This window comes from Ruditapes philippinarum, unplaced genomic scaffold (genome assembly GCF_026571515.1).
Source record: "Ruditapes philippinarum isolate M1 unplaced genomic scaffold, ASM2657151v2 ctg4810_1_1_1_1, whole genome shotgun sequence".
Lineage (NCBI taxonomy): Eukaryota > Metazoa > Mollusca > Bivalvia > Venerida > Veneridae > Ruditapes > Ruditapes philippinarum.
The window spans coordinates 160,831-179,581 of record NW_026858822.1 but is presented as its reverse complement, the minus strand read 5'-3'; the positions used below and the strand labels follow the sequence as shown (position 1 = coordinate 179,581).

At 34.3% G+C, this 18,751-nt stretch overlaps 3 protein-coding genes across 4 annotated transcripts in view; all 3 read right to left on the bottom strand.

Annotated features, from left to right (window-relative positions):
• The window catches only part of LOC132754380 (solute carrier family 12 member 9-like), a 30,120-nt gene extending 20,629 nt beyond the window's left edge, over window positions 1-9,491 (bottom strand). Inside the window, exons 1-2 of one of the 2 annotated variants that reach the window (XM_060744994.1) lie at window positions 9,254-9,491; window positions 7,029-7,337 (exon numbers count right to left, since the gene is read on the bottom strand). In XM_060744994.1, coding sequence (XP_060600977.1) covers window positions 7,029-7,305 — 277 coding nt within the window. In that variant the 5' untranslated portion in view covers window positions 7,306-7,337; window positions 9,254-9,491. Of the gene's footprint in view, window positions 1-7,028; window positions 7,727-9,253 lie in introns of those variants that run through there. The other variant, XM_060744993.1, reaches the window with a different exon arrangement.
• Window positions 9,492-12,547: 3,056 nt separating this feature from the next.
• On the bottom strand, window positions 12,548-14,239 carry LOC132754384 (uncharacterized). The gene has a single exon (XM_060745000.1). It carries the CDS (start codon window positions 14,237-14,239, stop codon window positions 12,548-12,550), a length of 1,692 nt encoding a protein of 563 aa, XP_060600983.1.
• A 1,566-nt stretch (window positions 14,240-15,805) lies between these two features.
• LOC132754389 (uncharacterized) lies at window positions 15,806-18,258 on the bottom strand. Its single transcript, XM_060745007.1, has 3 exons — window positions 17,937-18,258; window positions 17,357-17,389; window positions 15,806-16,075 (listed from the first exon to the last, which is right to left on the bottom strand). The coding sequence occupies exons 1-3, from the start codon at window positions 18,022-18,024 to the stop codon at window positions 15,861-15,863; spliced, it is 336 nt and encodes a 111-aa protein (XP_060600990.1). The 5' UTR covers window positions 18,025-18,258; the 3' UTR covers window positions 15,806-15,860.
• Window positions 18,259-18,751: the final 493 nt, after the last annotated feature.

Sequence of the window (18,751 nt, the reverse complement as noted above, 5' to 3'; positions counted from 1 at the left end):
TTGTACTTTTTTCTCAAAATGGCTGTGAAAAGTCCTGATTATGCTTATTTCAGCCCATTATTATTTACATTAACATTTGTGGCATACCACCGCGACAAAATAAGCATCAACATGCCTGCCACACAAACCAATTACCCTACACTTTCTCAATATCATGTGCATCTTTGCTGACGAAATTACAATTGTACAATTGAATCATTCACATATAAATGTCATTGACAAAGTAAAAAATCATGAGGTCAAAAAATGCAGATCTGATGAATAAAGAAACAATAAATTGTCACCTTAGTGCAGTAACAGGTTAACTCCCCTAAGATTATATAAGGAGTTAATCTCTTACTGCGCTAAGGTGACAAATTATGTTTCTTAATTAACAACAAATGCACTAACATTTGACATTTATTTTAATAATTAAAAGTTCACTATCTACGTCAAATATGATACCGTAGGGTTAAACATGAGTGAAAACAAAGTTTATGTACAGTATATCACAGATATCATGATAAAAGTAAATAAGATATCTAATATATAATGTAAATATGAGCTTCGTCATGACAAAACCAACGTAATGCTTTTGCGACCAGCATGGATCAAGACCAGCCTGCGCATCCGTGCAGTCTGATCAGGATCCATGCTGTTCGCTTACCAAGCCTATAACAAGTAGAGAAACTGATAGCGAACAGCATGGATCCTGATCAGACTGCGCGGAAGCGCAGGCTGGTCTGAATCCATGCTGGTCGCAAACCCACTATGTTGGTTTTGTCGCGACGCGGCTCATATGTAAACTATCTACATGTATACTGTAATAATCATGGACCCAAGGTCACCTTTCTACAAAGGTCATACACATCATATAAGGGCCGATTATAGACAGACAATAAATAAGGACTGGAAATTGGAAAGAGGTCACCATTTGGCAACTTAATAGTATTTAAGGACATGATTGGTGACATGTCCGGGGTTCATACATTCAGTGCCTGAAAGGGTGGATGGACCCTTATTAAACTTAGAACACATACTGAAAGAGGGCGTTGACTGTGTCTTGATGACTGGTTTCGTATGTTATTGTATCCATCAGATAATAAATTCATTAATTGACTGAGGATTTTGAACAATGAACCAAGAAATACAGCAATAAATAAACAATATGCACAAGAACAATGGGTATACATGTAGATCTACATACATAATGACACAGTACAGATAACGGTGCATATAAAAAAACTAGCCTCTCTATGTATGAAAAAGTGAAACAGTTAATTTCGTAATTGGAAATAATTTCTCCATGTTATTCATAGACATAAATTACATTGCCCTTTGCATTACATTGTACATTTCTCAGTCAACTGTCATGCTTTAAATATGAACCTGTCTGTCCTTAAATATTGCCTATTTCATAAAAAAAACAATAACTATTATGTTATAGAATTCTTATTTTGTGTTTCATTATCATTTTTAACTTATCATTGTATTGCATAATATTATTAACTTACATTTTAAACAACGTCACTTTTGTACGTTGAAAAAGATAACTTAAGATAATCATTTTATTGCTTAATACTTCTGTGGAATCAGCGTTCATGAAATCATCAACAAGTAAAACAATAAAATCCAATACTCCCTTATACTGTACCATTTTATATCAATAACATACCATTTTATATTAATCAGTACCATAACATCACACAATGTAATTCATAAAGTCACTCAAAATTTTTTAATTTCACTTTACAAATACAATCATACATGTACCTGTTCTCAAGAACAAAAGGGTGCTGAACATTGACAATGCAATCGGACAGAATACTCCCGCAAATGTTCCGAGGGTCCTACGATTGTCCATCAAGGAGTCCTGCCTCGTTCGTACACTCCTGCTCAAGCCTCGAGGCAGTCGCCAGATCATTGGTGAGTGAATAAGCGGTGTGTTGTCCGCCCCATTAATGTCACTATTTTCACTCGATGGAGGGGATGGGTTATGTTCCTCATTGCTACCGTAAGTCACTCGCTTACTGGTAGATAAATTCCCGCTATTTTCAAAATCTGCAGCCATATTACTAGCCATTGTCCCTTCTTTTTTAAAATCTTGCTTTCACTTTTCCAAGTGGAAATATCCTTTTCAGTTAAACCTTTTTTATTATTTCACGATCATAAGTTCTTTCCCTATACTAATTGTGTAAAGTGTATGTGCTTAATATAAGATCCATTCACTGATATAAGATACCATAATAGCTTTCAATTACATAAACAAAAATCTTTTACAAGGACTAAAAACAAACTATCAAAAACACATTAGTTTAACAAGCATACTCAATTCACTTATAAATACAATTACACTGATTTGTTTTAAATAAGAAAAGGAAGCAACAAAAACTTCCTTAAAATGGCCCAAGGTAAACAGTGGAAAACACTTTTATCATCCTGTCCAGTGAATAGATACTTATCTATGATCAAAGTACATAATGTTAACTACTGGCTACTGACATACCGTGCTTCACCTAATAAGAAAATGACATAGCTAATTAAAACAAGAGGACTAGAGCTGCCCTTTATCGCTCTAATGACTACCTTTAATGACAGCTTTTGTTTGTTTGTTTGTTTGTTTCATTTTTACGCCTTTTTCAACAGTATTTCAGTCATATAGGCGGGTAGTTTCCTAACCATCGTTCCTGGAGAGTTACACCAGTACTAGACAACCTTCCTCCGCGCTAAACTACCAAAGCATCTCCCGGGGATCGAACCCACGCCAGAGAGGTAACTGGATTAGAAGTCATCGACTCTAACCCCTCGACCACGGAGGCGGTTTTTTAATGACAGGTAACACTAGGCAATTTTGCCTTATTCAAAGAGCATGTTTACAGGGGTGTTCTTATTCTAATTTATCTTACTGGAAACCATTCCATGTCTATAAATGCTTTACTTTTAGGAATAAATCAATTTATTGATATTATCTTTAAAAACAAATAATTTAAAATTTCACATGATTGTGTTTATTAGCAAGTTTATGGTAGATTGGATTTCATTCAAATAAAAGTGCATATATATCTAATATCTATATTCATTAAATTTTATTCATGATTAAATGATATAACAAGTATTATAATAAAACACTTATCTGAATATTAATCTTTTAGGATCGCAATGCATTACTAATTTATCATTAGCTAAACAAGAAAAGGTTTCAAATCCCCAAAATATAACTATCAGATAAAAGTAGTTATTGGCAAATGTCAGTTTAATTATTAACTAGAAATCACTTCAATTCCATGTACATTGTATAATGTTATTTATCTTCCCCTTGATACTAAATGATATTAAGTTAATTTGAATGGATACTTAAATAAATGAAATAATCATGAATATGATGATATTATGCTATCGCATGAGCTATACATGTACATAAAATAAATTAAATCATTTTTCAAAATGACTTAAGTAGGAAGTGAGGTGTACTCCGAGTCTTGTATCTGGTGGTTACTGATTATGTATTAACAGGTAAATGCAGAAATAACCGGTACAAACCAGACAGATTAAATATTAGCAGGGATTATCATGATGATATCATTTGAGCCGTGTCACGACAAAACCAACATAATGGGTTTGCGACCAGCATGGATCCAGACCAGCCTGCGCATCCGCGCAGTCTGATCAGGATCCATGCTGTTAGCTTACAAACCCTATAACAAGTAGAGAAACTGATAGCGAACAGCATGGATCCTGATCAGACTGCGCGGATGCGCAGGCTGGTCTGGATCCATGCTGGTCGCAAACCCATTATGTTGGTTTTGTCATGATGCGGCTCATTTATTTTGTGTCTCTGTTCCTTTAATAGCATTAACTATTTAAAGCAGCACGCCTCCAGATTCATGTTTATTTTCATGAAAATTTTGAAAATGTATTTAAAAGTAAAATATTGTGAGGTGAACAAATAAAGCAAATTACATATTGCAATTGGCACTTACAATCCAAGAAAATTACCAAAAAGTGGTCAACATAAGCAAAAACTGCCGTTACTGCGTTAATAGTAATGCAGTAGAAATATTGTGATAAAATACTGCAAAAGCAGTCTTAAACCAAATATAACATGTAACATGTCACTTAGATCTTGAATGTTTTTACCTTTCTTAAAATTTTAGTAAATTTTTTTTCAATATTGATTTTCTTGAAATATTTTGGCTCTTCTGGAGGCGAGCAGCTTTAAAACTAGCCTAATACATGTACATCAACTGCACATCCATTTGTATCATCTGGGCTTCTTAATCCGAGTTATAGTGACACACTTAGGTTTGTATGAAATGTGGACTTTCATAAGCAAAATATTTAACATTGCAAACTGGATGCTTTTTGGGTGATAAATACTAAAATACTTATAACCTACTATATTATTTTTTATCATTGGATCCACAGAAATCTTGAAACAAATTTCAATTTATTCAAATAAGAAAATTTCTGTTTGAAAAGCCCTGGCTAAATTGAGTAAAGACCAACTTATACATGTTCATTTGTCAGGGCCTTTTTTCACAGGTTTTGGAAGCAGCCCGTCCTTAATTTTGGGTGGAAATAACATGGTATATAAATTTTGCAAAAGGGGAGGAAAAAACTTTATTCAATTTTCGGGAAAACTGCATGATTTAAAAAAAATTCTTTGGAGAAGCAGCCCTTTAACAGCCCCTCCCCTGCTTTATAAGGAGAAAAAGCCTGGTTTATCATATTTCTGAATTAAAATCTAACCAATGTGTGGGGTGTACCTGTCATTTAAAATCACATTTAAATATCATTTTAGCACAAAAACAAACCATAATATTTGCAAGGCAGTGTGACCATTGTCATTGTCATATGTATAATGGAAAGGTAAATTCTGACTCGTTACGCCTACTATACCCATGTACTCTTGGTTTAACAAAGCTGTGTCTATATGACAGCGTGCTTGAATATTCTCAGGGCTTATAAATGTAAGAAAACTGGCATTAAACTCAGAAAACAGGTAAATGTACATGCAGCTTACAGTCATGTCATTCATGTAAGATATAAATTAAAGAGAACAAGTGTGTGAAGTTTCAACCTATTTCCTTCAATAATTTTTGGAGATACCAACTTGCACACAAAAACATAACCAAATTGTGATAGCAACAAAAGCACCAATGCTTGGGTCAGAAGATCAATAGCTTGCCCTAATAGCCCCTATTCTTCAATTATTAATTACCAAAAAAATGACTGATCCAATGATGCTATTGTTGAACTAACCTACATGTAAGCTACTCTAAACATCCTGTCACAATTCTTATCATACAATGTAGTCTAATTACTTAAGTGTGAATATCTGGCCCAGTTTGCAGACTGCAAATAAATCTTGCCCTCCAAAAATTAATGATAATTATCGATTTAAAAAGTCTAATAAGTGTCTTAACAAAACTTCACCAATTTCAATTTCCACTTATAGTGACAAAACAATTGAAAACCAAGTAATCCCAATATATTTTACAGATCTGAACGTATTTCACGTGAACACAAACTAGTATCCGAATATTATTTTATCCGACTACTAGTAAGATCTTCAATCGATGTATTTACAAATTACGTTAAAATTAATTGCCATTCAGGATAGTTTATATAAGCACATACTTTTACAAATATCACATAAATAGATCTACATAAAATCACCAATATTCCATTGATGTAACTCGAAATAATCTTTGTTTATATTCCAAACAAAATAATCTTGTTGTTGTTGTTGTTGTTGTTGTTGTAGTACTCGTGACCCGCCCGCCAGCTGATTCACCGGTAGTGTACTACATGTATGTAAATACGTCCAGAAACTAGTTCAGTATTTTACTAGCTTAATAAATCGATTAAAACATAGATAAAAACATAAATCAACACTTTAGTACTCATTGTTACACACTGAGTAGTTCTGTTTATCATTACGAATCCGTGTTAAAATACATAAATTTACATAAACGCCAACTGTAGCACAGGCACGAGTATCGGACCTGGGAAGAAAAAATATGACCAGATTGATAAAAAAAAAACTGTGTTCACCTTAAAAGTGTCAAAAAAAATGTAAATAATGACCCCCTTTAAAAATATACTATAAGTTAACTTATAGTATATTTTTAAAGGGGGTCATTATTTACATTTTTTTTTTTTGGACACTTTTAAGGTGAACACAGTTTTTTTATCAATCTGGTCATATTTTTCTTCCCAGGTCCGATACTCGTGCCTGTGAACTGTAGCTGATCTGTATGACAGATCAATTAAGGTGCTCAAGTCTGTGCAATAATAACATTTATTGTAATGGTAGAATGCTGTACTGCAGTATGTATCACAAATAATTTCAGCGGCTTATTATTTGACAAAAAATATATGATATCCTATTATATTATATCAGGGTCTTTCTATTTGAAAGACCCTGATTATATTATATAATATACATGAAAATTTGATATTGAACAACTGTTAGATCTATAAGCATTTCATAAACTAGCTTTATATGGGTTTGCCTATGTGGTGCTATGTTAGAATTTACATCGGGCCGTTTTGCATGTTTTCGCGCCGAAATAGTGCGATATGTCCTTTGCATGTACATATTATTTACTCTCTAAATGACTGTCCACATGGCGGACATTTACAGTTGGTTTGCAGTGACTTTTTGGTCCCATTCCCCGACCGAATAGTTTATATGTTAATATTATACCACAATTATAGAACATTACACCCCCTCAAAAATTTTAAAGTATAGAAACTAAAATTTAAAGAGCATTCACTTATTAAGATAGGAGATTCTTATTTGAAAAATCTCGCTTTAAATTGTGTCATATGCGGAAACATGGTCATGACTAGTAGGACTCGAACCAATGTCTTTGCCAGAAATAATGCATGTAAGCATATGGGGGTTTACCACCCACCCACCTTTAAAGCCGGGAAGTCGATATAAGACTATTTCAAGGTGCCAAAGTTATTTCAGAAGCAGACACACACACGCACAAACACCACACATACACCTGCTTACAATATGAGGTACATGTACATACCGATTCTAATAAATAGAAGATTTCCGAACATAGACAGTGCGACTGGTGCGAAGACCCCGCTAAATGAGTTCAGAGTCCTTTTGACATTTGGCGCGTTCTCAATAAGCGGGGATGTTGAACTGTCCTTGACCCTCTGGAAGAACTGTGTAAACCGAGTCCAAAATCCATTGTCATTTTCCGCAGCAGTATTTACGGACATGTTTGAAGTGAAGCTGTAGTAAGAAGACGAGTCGTCTGCTCCAATAGCAAATCTCGATACTTCCGTTTTGTCATTCATTTTATGTAGCAGACGTACATAAAATTCCAAGTCTTTAAAAGAAAAAAAAAACAATATCACGTTTTTAACAGCTGACCAAAATCGATCTTCTAATATCCATTTTATGTTTATTGTATTAAAACACCTTTTGAAATAATATTGGTGGTAAATAGTTTCTCATTTAACAATAACCGTAACTACATGAATGTACAATAATTTTGCTCAATTGCAAGAAAATAATAGCATAAAGGAAAAATGTGTCCACGTTATTCTGCTATATTAATCCAATAACACTTGAGTCGACAACAGATGTTGCTTTGCTTACATTTTTTTCAGAATTGTCAACGCCGGGCTATGAGTCAGACAAAATTAATTTAACCTCATGCCACCACTGCCCGGGAGATGTTTACCACTTAATAAATCCAGATTTCAAAAATGATAATAAATATACATATAAATATGTTAATAAATGAATCGACCTTAAAAAACATATCATTATATCTATACTTAACATATAACATGTCTATCCATGGGAAGAAAATTTCAAAATGAATAACCACGTTATTAAAGGAAAAAGGTAATCTAATAAACTGATCTAGCGAATTATATTTTTTGTCCTAATTGTTGGACAACAATATATGTGCATCCGGGATTGAACATTATATTATCTATATAATTTCCGTATAAACACCCTTTTTCAATATCATTTCCAAAAAAATAACATCACATGCGAAATGTGAAACGTACCTGAAATTCGTACCCGGATACTCTGTCTGAAAACCTTTAAAATATAACGATTTTGTCCTCTTTTCATCAGTTACTGTTACCAGTTTTTATTTCATTTTTCATTAACTGTGTACATTTATATGTGTTACCTTCTTAAAATAGATATATTATTATTATTATTATTATTTTTATTATTATTATTATTATTATTATTATTATCTGCCGTCACATAACGAACAAAACATGTAACAAGAGGACCATGTTGGCTGACCGTCGCTCACTTGCATAAAAAAGATACATACGCTATTTTAAAACGCTTTTATTTTTTTAGCTCAAATAATTCCGATGTATCTTTCAATAGGACCAAATCCATTGATGATATACCTGTTAATTTAAACAGAAAAAAGTTAATTCTTTTTAAGTACAATTGAGAAATAAATTCTTGCAATTTATTTTGATCAACTTCTAGCTACAGGAACCCCAAGAAGGTGACGACTAAATTAATCTTTAAAGTAAACTTGGTAGAAGAACATCTGCTGAAGACAAAGTTCTGTGATATCTACGATATTTTGGTGGCCCTCAAGAAGGGGCCGACCAACTAAAAGATTCTACAAACCATATTTAATCATAATTCATATGTTGATTAGTGAGAAGTGGTGAACATATTTCAATATGTATGTCTTACGACCCCTATTTAAAAGGGATTGATTTTTTCCCCAGAGAAAACAAACGTGAGAGAATTGTGTAATTAAGACAAACGCTACAGACAAAGTGTGACAATAATCTACCCATTTTTTCATGGCAACGTAATCAAGGTTTATCATATCTATTCTTTTTTCATCTTCTTTAGCTCTAATGGCCCAACAAAGGCTCCAGTTGTTCTAGTGCAAGACGTTTTAATGGCTTGGCATCCCCCAACCCCCGACTTCTATAGCTATCCAATAAGAGTTTCGTGGTTCTGTCCAAATTAAGGGATTTGGAACATGTTATAATATGCATTCTGATTTTTTTATGTTTAGAAAATTGGTTCTGTCCGTCTCTAAATCACAGCAAACAAAGATCAGTATATCGGTAAACTTTGAAATTCAAAAAAAGGTGTACAATTTGCTGATATAAAGCAGAAAAATGCCAGTTTGACACCATGATGGCATTTCTTTTACATATTAAAAATGAAGTTCAAATTATTTGTTTAGAAAAAGTTCTAATATATTTAAGACATGACTGATATAGTTATAGCACTTACCTTGTATCAAATAATGTTGACATCTGGTGCAAAAGCTCTTAATGTTTTATCTCCGCATATCACCAATACCATGATAAGACGTAGCAGACGGCCCATTTCGTCATATCAGAAGAAAAAAGTGCTTATTTTCGGTGCATTTCGACGAGTATCAAATGATTATAGTCAAAACAGATAATAGTACACCAACGTTACGAAACAATGAGTAAATTGGAAAATTTGATCAGAAATAACAAATGGATGCAAAACAAATTCCTCAATCCAAAAATGAAATCTATGTTATAAATATCACCTATACACGGTACGAATGTTATCTATAACGTTTTCTGCTATAAATAGGCTTAATGAGTGGCACAAATAAATAGATCCGAAAGGAATTTTGTTGTTCTCTTATCAGTTACTCACAGCTAAAACTTGCAAAAACTTAAACGATTTTACCTCTATAACTATTAAAACAACTTCATTACAGGTATTAGTGAAATTTTAATGTATCAATATTTAAATCATTATTTCTTTACATCTTAAAATTGTCGGATTTTTTTTATTTTGAAAATCCGCTCGGTTTTTCTCAAACTTCGATCTTGGAAATATCAATTTTCACGTGCAGGCAAATCAATCATTGTCATGCACGAGATATTTAATGTAACTGTATCTATTGTTGTATAAATCGTATTGTTCTCTTTGTTAAAACATCCGCTTTGATGTATACATATTTATGGATGTATATAATGCATTGTTTCTAGTAAGTTTTTGATGATAGGCCTACATAGATAGTCTGACAGATGTTTCATTTTTATCACCTAGACTGTGGCAATAGGTCAAGGTTTGCCTTCCATAACAAACAGCATTGAACTATTTTGCAAAAATAATTGGAAAGTTATAACAAACAAAGATATCATGGGATGATAACGCTTCAGTCAATTGTAACCCCGTCCCATCGTCGGGGCGTGGAAAATGAGCATATTTGACGTTCCTGTATGTCCCCGTGCAATCCGGATTTACATTGGCGCCAAAATAACAGAGTACAATGTATATGTCTGACTAGCAACTTACGTGGGACATATAGAATTGACTGTCCACACAGGCAGGGCGGGCCTTTTCCGTGGGTATGATAATCGAAGATTCATTCCCCGATTTTACCCCGGGTGGGGGTCAATTTTACAACTGACTGGTGCGTAAGAATGTTTTTAAAATATTAACAGCCAACACAACAAAATTCGATTTTCCCAAATCCTCCTTTAATCTTCCAATCGCAACATGTTGGCCCTTTCTTTTAATCTTTGGATATAGATTATTATTTTGTTGAGGATGGGCGATGTATTCCGATTGAAAAGCTAGTAGAAAATTGTCCCGAATCTGGATCATACATTTATTTCGAGCCATTAATCTATGTAAACAGTGTAATATTGCATGCCGCCTTTTCGAAGATGGCCTGCATTTGTTTCCATATCAAAGTGAAAACTAATAATTACGAGAAATTGTTTTATATGTTCCGAGAAACTGTTTTAGAAATGCATCTCCAGGCTAGCATTCCGATAAAAGCGTCATTGTTTATGGCCATCATGCGTGCGTCTTTACACACAGATGGAGAGACGCTGTTATGACTTAATTAACTTCCGTTTTCTCTGGAATATATACTTTTAAAAATCCAATATATAAAACAGATTGCGAGAGCATAAAACTGCTTTGACAAATATATAGAACAATTTAAATTAACAATATCAAAGAAAGATTCGACGATATAGTTTAAGGTAGTTCACCCATCGTGAACAACTGAATGTAGTGGTAAGATTTTGTTATAATTGTATTTTGAGTCCATAAAGCGACGTTTTCTTCATGAATACGCATTGCATGTTTTCGGGAAAGTGACTGCATAAAAATTCGGAACCAAAATGGATAAATATAGACGAAAGTCAGGAGGGTAGTGTCGAGTGCTCTCCATTCGGGGGGCAATACACAGTTTTCAAGGCTTCTCGGCAAACAACTGACTGCGCCACAATCAAAACCTCACACACAAGTCTGTAATCACACACCTGAAATAAATGCATTTCATATTTAACATATATATATGTATCTCACAGCAAACAATTAAAAATACATGTCCACCTTCTAGTTTTCTGGCACACAGCCCTGTGTTTTTCATTGTTTTGGTCGCGAAAATCAACGACAAAATAAGCGGATTATCCCTATTCGCAAAATACAACAATATATTAACGTCAAAAACTTAAATCACAAGCTATAGTGTTTCTACCTCCTTAAACAATGCACAATCTGAAAATAACATCCAAACGGGGTGCCATCCACCTACTTTTTTCACTATTCTAAGTCTTCTGCATACCCTTTAAATTGAAGAGCTGATTCACCGGCTAGCTCCAGAAACCACACGTTCGCATCCGACAGGTACTCTCTCATAAAAACAAGGGTCAACGCCACTAAATTCAATTTTACTAAATAACTGAAACACAATACTAGTCATTGAAACTTGAAATATAGTAACTTTAAACATTTAGAACCTCAAATATCCACTTCAATTTCAAAACTGTCTCTTATTTGCCAATTCGAAACTAAACAGCCGAAACTGTGTACTGCCTCCTCGGAACTGACTCGGCTATTATCTATAATATTAATCCTTCATTCGGAACTGCCTCGGCTATTATCTTTCCTTATCCGAAGACTGACGGAAAGGGCCGAGTAGTTGCGATTGATTAATCCTTATCCGAAGACTGACGGAAAGGGCCGAGTAGTTGCGATTGGAGTGCACTCATTTAAAATTATCACCAAAATGTGAAAAGAGCCACTGTTAAGTAGGAGTGCATTTGGTCGCACATGCATTTGTACGAGATATCGGTATATTATTTTGATACGTTGTGCGCTGATTTTCTTTACGGATATAATTTTACATGTAATGTGTACATTTGAGGGACGAAAAAAAACTTTTCATCTCTTTCCAAGGATGTTTAGCATTCGGCGAGGTGTTCCGGACTAACCGATATAGAGACTTTTTTCCTTTTCTCAAAGATATAACAGTTCTTTTTCTATCTAATAAAAAACAGACCCAAGCGAAATTCTGTTTAGAATGTCTTCTCATCATTTTTTTATTATAAACTAAATAAAGGCATATATTGTTTTCACAATTATAGTTTTGCATAATATAAATTTACCACTAGTTTAGAGTACATTCGCAACTTCTATTAGATACCGGTATGCATGTTATAAAAGAAAATCAGCAACTTTCTATAAAACATCAAAAGACAAATTTTATACATCCAGAATTATTAACTGAAAACTACATATTTGTCACATTCGGAATACTTCTATCACATTTTGCATATGTTTCGTCTTTCCGCCGGTGCTGAGACTTGATACCAATAACTGGTCTTCCATTGTCGTTAAAGCGACCGTCTGCGGATTCATGATACCTGTTAGTAACGCTTGTAAAAGTTGACCGTCAGACGACAATTTAAGAACATTGTGCGAGGAGTACCCACAAACGTACACGTAGCCTTGGACATCCAAACACAGTCCTGTGGGATTTTGTAGCTCGTTATTCCGGAAGACAAATTTCGGCTGTGTGTCAATCTTCACGCCAGTCAGGAACAAGGCTGTTACGGTGTGTAACGTATAGTCCGACACATACAACTCATTTTGTTCACGATTTGTTGCTATGTGTTGTGGATCTGTGAACAGGACTTCTCCGCGTGAATTATGACGTATTGATGCCACTTCTTCACCGGCTTTTGTCACAATTTTGACGTAGCCACCCTTAACTGTCACAACCATGAATCCTTCGATGGAACTAATTCCATAGCATATATTGCTTGTTTTAATTAAGCGCTCCGCGCAAAGGTTCTTGTTTCTCACCTTCACAAGAACAATCTTGTCATTATCTGGTACGGTGACGGCAACCGTAAGAGAGTCAATTAACGCCATGTCCCAAATTTGATTCGTAAACACGTATGACGTCACAATGGTACCGTCTTGGTGTACAAGGAGTAACTTGTTGTTATTGCGATCGAGAGTTATGAAATGGTTATTATTCAGTGCACAAATTGACGTAATCATAAGTTCGTCATGATCATCTTTTCGTTGAAGATATATTTCATTGACTTTCTGCGCATGCTCGGAATTCGAAAGAAACGTCTGTGGCCTGCCCATTGAGCCGGAAGCACGCGCCATATTATTTGAAACGATGCTTTCGCGTCTGTTTTGTTTGGCGTCAGAGTCTTCAAAGAGGTCATCGTTCTCATGACTTGTTTCTATCTTACCAATAACACCCGGCGTGGTGTTGAGCGCATCAGAAACGTTACGATCAATAGCTAGGTTATATTTGACCGGTTGCAGACGACTGTGTATTCTTTGTAAAGAAAATTTGTACTCATTACACCGTTGTCGTGCAGAGTTCACCTTACTTATCGTCTGCGGAGTTATATACTCTGTTTTTACGCTTTGCGCTAAGTCTTTCGACAGTTCAAGAGCGTTGAAGATCTGTTCACATTCTTCTATTCTGGAATCAACTTGAACGTTCTCTGCATGGTGAATGTAATCAAGCTCACCGGAAATGTGACGCTCGAAATCGTCTGCTAATTGTTTTAATCGTTGCTTAAACAGTGCCACTTTTCTCAAGCATTCATTCTTTTCAGATTCGTTTTGCAATTTCAAATCAAAGAACATTTTCTTCAGTGTTAGGCTCGTGTCACTCAATCCGTCCATAAAAACTAAAATATTGTCTATTTCACGTAGCTGTGTCTTTTCGTTGAAGGTGACTGGGGTCAGGGTTTCGAGTCGAAAACTCTGCCCAGAACTGTCGCGCTCCCTGTCGTGCGGATTAAGGTCACTAAGTGTGTGAACTTTGTGGCTGCGGGTCAATTTCATCGTCTGGTGAAACTGACAACACACCTTACAAAATGCCTCACGACAAAACGGACACCAGTATGAAGCGGCCAGTGACCTTGACCTGGCTTTACAAGGGTCACACATCGTCTTTTCCATGGTTACAGAAAATTTAGAATTTGCTGTAAGAAATTAGTTTAAGTTCCTTCGAAAACACAAATATATTTTCGCATTGATTCCATTTAAAGGTTTTAAAGATATGTTTAATAACGTTTAAGTTAAAAGTGAACGTTTACAAATACCGGTATAATGTGACCGTGACATGACTCCATTATTAAAACTTGTCATTTTTCACAATTGAGTGCCCAGTAATAAAACCGGGAAACCTGATATGGTGTTAATATTTATGTATCTACATTTTGTTAATTAGAAGTCATGGTCATTCAAAAAGTCATGCGTTTAAGAAGTACATGTTTTGTTTTCAGATTTTATGATTCAGTCCTAAATGAAAAAATGAAATTATCAAAGCGCTTTATGGAAAATGTCAGTTATAAAGACATAAAAATTATGCTGGTCTTTCATTCATTCATTCATTCATTCATTCATTCATTCATTTATTCATTTAGCACGTTAACATTACTTGACATGATACAACACCAACAGAGTGATCGGCATCAAATATTGTTCAAGTATCATAGACTCCTTTCTCCTTCTTCTTCTTCTTCTTCTTCTACTTCTTCTTCTTCTTCTTCTTCTTCTTCTTCTTCTTCTTTTAGCTTATCATTTTTAATGAAATCTCTCTCTGTCGTTCTTTTATGTACATGTGTTTAAGGATTTAACAGAGGGGCGTTGTCCAGTGCTAAGATTTTGAGTGTTTCTTTTATAGCTTTTTCTTTGGATGATTCAATGTTGTTAATAACCGAATTTCCGTGCATTGTTTTGCTTACAATGTGACATTCGGAACTTCTCATATATTACCATTAATCATTAGCCAAGACCGAAAAGTTCGGCTTAGAATAGCTGAAACTTTCTTTTTTAAACATAAGTACAGATATAATATCTTAATTATTGATGAAATTGTCCATATGTGTATAGGAAAGGTAAATACTATAATATACTAAATAAACTAAGTAAATTATGCGTCCGTAGGTCTAGTCGTTAAAGTTTTTTTTGTGTGTTTTTAACCCAGGGATCTGGGGTTTGAGCCCAACCCCGACCACGAACAGATTTCCTCAGTCATATGACACTAGTTCTGTTTTGTTCCAGGAAGTCGACTTGAATGTGATTGATATGTAATTTATTCTGCGTACATGTGTTTTACAATCAAGCATAATTATATATCTTAAAACAAAACAATGTTTATGTACATGTAACACACACACAGTTATATATAGAATATAGACTCTTGAAAATGCATAGTATGTTTCGTAAAGCTTCATAAATGAATATAATGAAGTATTCGTGAACAATTACATCATAAATGCATAAAACAGATATATATTGTTTTAATCCAATGGAGAAATATAAAATGGTATACATTTTTAAATGAAGGAAAAAAAGTACAAATATATTTTTGTCAATTAAAAATAATACATGGCTTTAAAATATACAAATGTCAATGTAACTTAAGCGCCAATGAATTATATGTAAAGTGTAACGAAAAGATTCTTAAAGGCTTCTATCACCGTCGTCGTCGTCGTCGTTGGTGGTGTTGTTGTTGTTGATAATGATGAGCTGCTAGAATAACCTCAGTCTTTAAAACAAGAATGGTGAGTACCTATCAATTATCATATAGATATTTCAAACGAAGATAAAACTTAGGGTCGTCATTGAAAATAAAACGTTCCTGGGGCTGAAAACTGGAAATGAAACCCGCTTGATTTACGATCCCGAACGCGCCAAATCCTCCGAAACAGTATCTTCGGATACAATCGGTCCAGCCTCGTTGTCTGCAATACGCACAATACATGTCCGCCAGAGAGCCACCCGGACCGACTGGAAATGAAAAGAAAATGAGCACTAGACATGATACACGGGAGACAACTCAATAAATTTAAGTGGTTAAGGTTACACACGATTGTCTCCCTTTTAAATCGTTCATGCTCAAATATTTATGTTTTCAATAAATAGTGAAGTAAGTTACTTTTCAAAATAACTACAATGTGCATAAAACAGCTGGAATAATAACCTCAAAGAAACAACTTATTGAAAAATATGAAAGAACATGTACAAAACAAAAGATAAATATTTCAAACGTTTCAACGTGTCCTCTAAAATAGCACACATGAAAGGTATCAATCTAAACAAGGCGAGCAATGGCAATATGTTAAATAATTATTCCTTTCGGACAACAAGTTTGTTACTAAAGACGTAGATCCTTCATAACTTTATTTTGTTGTAGATTGTGCCAACATTTAATTTTTACCCCTAATGAATTTGTGAAAATGAAAATTTCCTTCTTTGAATTTGGGAATGTTCATTTGTAGTTGAAGGGAGTCTGTAATTAACCACGCTAAATATCATAAATGGAATTAAATACTATAATAAAGTTGAAGGTTATGTCACAATACAGGATTGCACAGGCTGATCTGGTCCGGTCATACTGGTTGATCTGGTCAGATCACACCGCATACCCATGCACGGGGTGGACTGGTCCGGTCAGACACACTGGTCTAGCTCTGTCCCGTACGGTGGCACAGAGGTGATATGTGTGTGTTTTTATTTATCTCGTGCGCACGAGATACTATGTCGTTTCAACGAGTTACTTGGTCGTGCGCACGAAATAATTAAGTGGTGCGCATGGGATGCTATGTCGTGACCACGAGTTACTCAGTCGTATACAAGAGATAATTAAGTCGTGGGCACATGATATTGTGCCGTGGCCACGAGTTACTAAGTCGTTGGCACAAGATAATTTAGTCGTGGGCACAATGTACTATGTCATGGCCACGAGTAACTAAGTCGTACGATTAATTATCTTGTGCGCACGACATAGTAACTTGTGGCCACGACATAGTATCTAGAGCGCACGAGAGAAATAAAAACACAAATATGTCACCTCTGTGCCACAACAGTCCCGGTAGAAAAGATATAGTGTTATCATTGCTGGGGCTAAAACAGTTCAAGGCACATCAAATACCAGCAACATCAGGTTCTTCTTGATTGTATATTATTAATACAATACATTAGCTATATCCAAAATATTTCTTTCCCCAAAAGGTGATGGTCTGCAGAAGTATGTCTTAACGAAGAAATAAGAATTAAAGTAAAACTTACATCCACCATTTCCTCCTCCTGTACTTGGGATAGCTGGAACGAAAAAAAAACATACGATAACATAAAGATTGTCTCTGAGCCACAAATTTGCATGTGTTTAGTAACACAAATGTACGCAATAAGGCTTTTCTGTAGCCTTGGTTTTAAAATTGTGTCACATCTACCGTGCAATATTAAAAGCTTATTCAGCCCAAGAAAATAATATAATTTTTATTTTTCAAAAACTTTTTCCTGTTTATACAGTTTATTTAACGAATGTATTGGTCATATTGGTGCTTTTTGACGGTTACGAAAATAAAAGATTTGGTATTTTGTATGGAAGACGTAAAAAACACTTTGGGAACATTTTACTACTTTGATAACATATTACTTATAATCAACGGTTCTTCTTTCACACGATGAGTATCGTATATACTCTAAATGTACAATGAATTATGAAAAAATTACAAAACGCATGTTTCCTTTTTATTGGAGAAAAAAATATTTTGATGCTTACTATGCCTTTGAATAACAATAAACTCAAAATTAAATGATATTTCAAAATTGTAATAATAATAAAAAAAACCCGCTATGTATTTACCTGGAGCAAATATCTGTTCATTTGAAGCATTAATTCCACAAGTGCAGATCGTAAGAATTAAAAGACACGTACTAACCGCAAGATGCATTTTGTCTTAAGTGAATTTCCCTACTTTCAATTATGAAATAACGTTAAATGCTTCACATAAATGTTAACAGCACTGATCAATCACATATCATTAATTAATACATGGTTTAGCTCAATGTCAGAATAACAAATGGTAAATCACATATATGTATGCTATATGACAATTAATTATCGTGTGTTTCTAGTCGGAAGTTCTTGTTAAAAAAGACAATAAAGTACACCTGTCTGTACACCGCTGCGCCGGCTATTAGCAAAATTAAGTATGATGTAATTTTGGCTGTGTAAGGCCATAAAGAAACTATTAACTTTTCATTATTCGAGATGAAAAAATAACAAGGTGTAACATGTCACTTTGTTCTTATTGATATCAAATTTTTGATATATTGCTTCCTTGTTTTTTGTTGTTGAATTTTTTGTGTGTGTTTTTGTTGTTCTTTTTCCATTGTCTTTTGGCATAAAGCGTATATAATTGTAATTTCTTTACGCATCATTCTTTATTTAATCAATTGAGTGTACAATGTAATATTATGGAAGGTCGTTGACGTCGGCGTGATTAAGGTCGGTTACATGTGTAGGCCGTGAAAACTGAATGTACAATACAATTTTTGTAAAATCTTAAGTGTACTTAGATAATATTTTTATTGAAATAGGTAAATGAATCACACTTCGTATTTGAAAAACTCTTTCAAACTGATTTTTTTTAGATTTGGTCTCAATTTCAGTAAAAT

What these genes read in the sequence shown, in the direction of transcription:
- LOC132754384 (XM_060745000.1), bottom strand. Translation starts at nt 14,239, where the DNA reads ATGGAAAAGACGATGTGTGACCCTTGTAAAGCCAGGTCAAGGTCACTG.
- LOC132754389 (XM_060745007.1), bottom strand. Translation starts at nt 18,024, where the DNA reads ATGCATCTTGCGGTTAGTACGTGTCTTTTAATTCTTACGATCTGCACT. An exon ending in TGAACAGATATTTGCTCCAG is followed by an intron (nt 17,390 to 17,936) that starts GTAAATACATAG and finishes TTTTCGTTCCAG; the next exon opens with CTATCCCAAGTACAGGAGGA. An exon ending in AGGAGGAGGAAATGGTGGAT is followed by an intron (nt 16,076 to 17,356) that starts GTAAGTTTTACT and finishes TTTCATTTCCAG; the next exon opens with TCGGTCCGGGTGGCTCTCTG.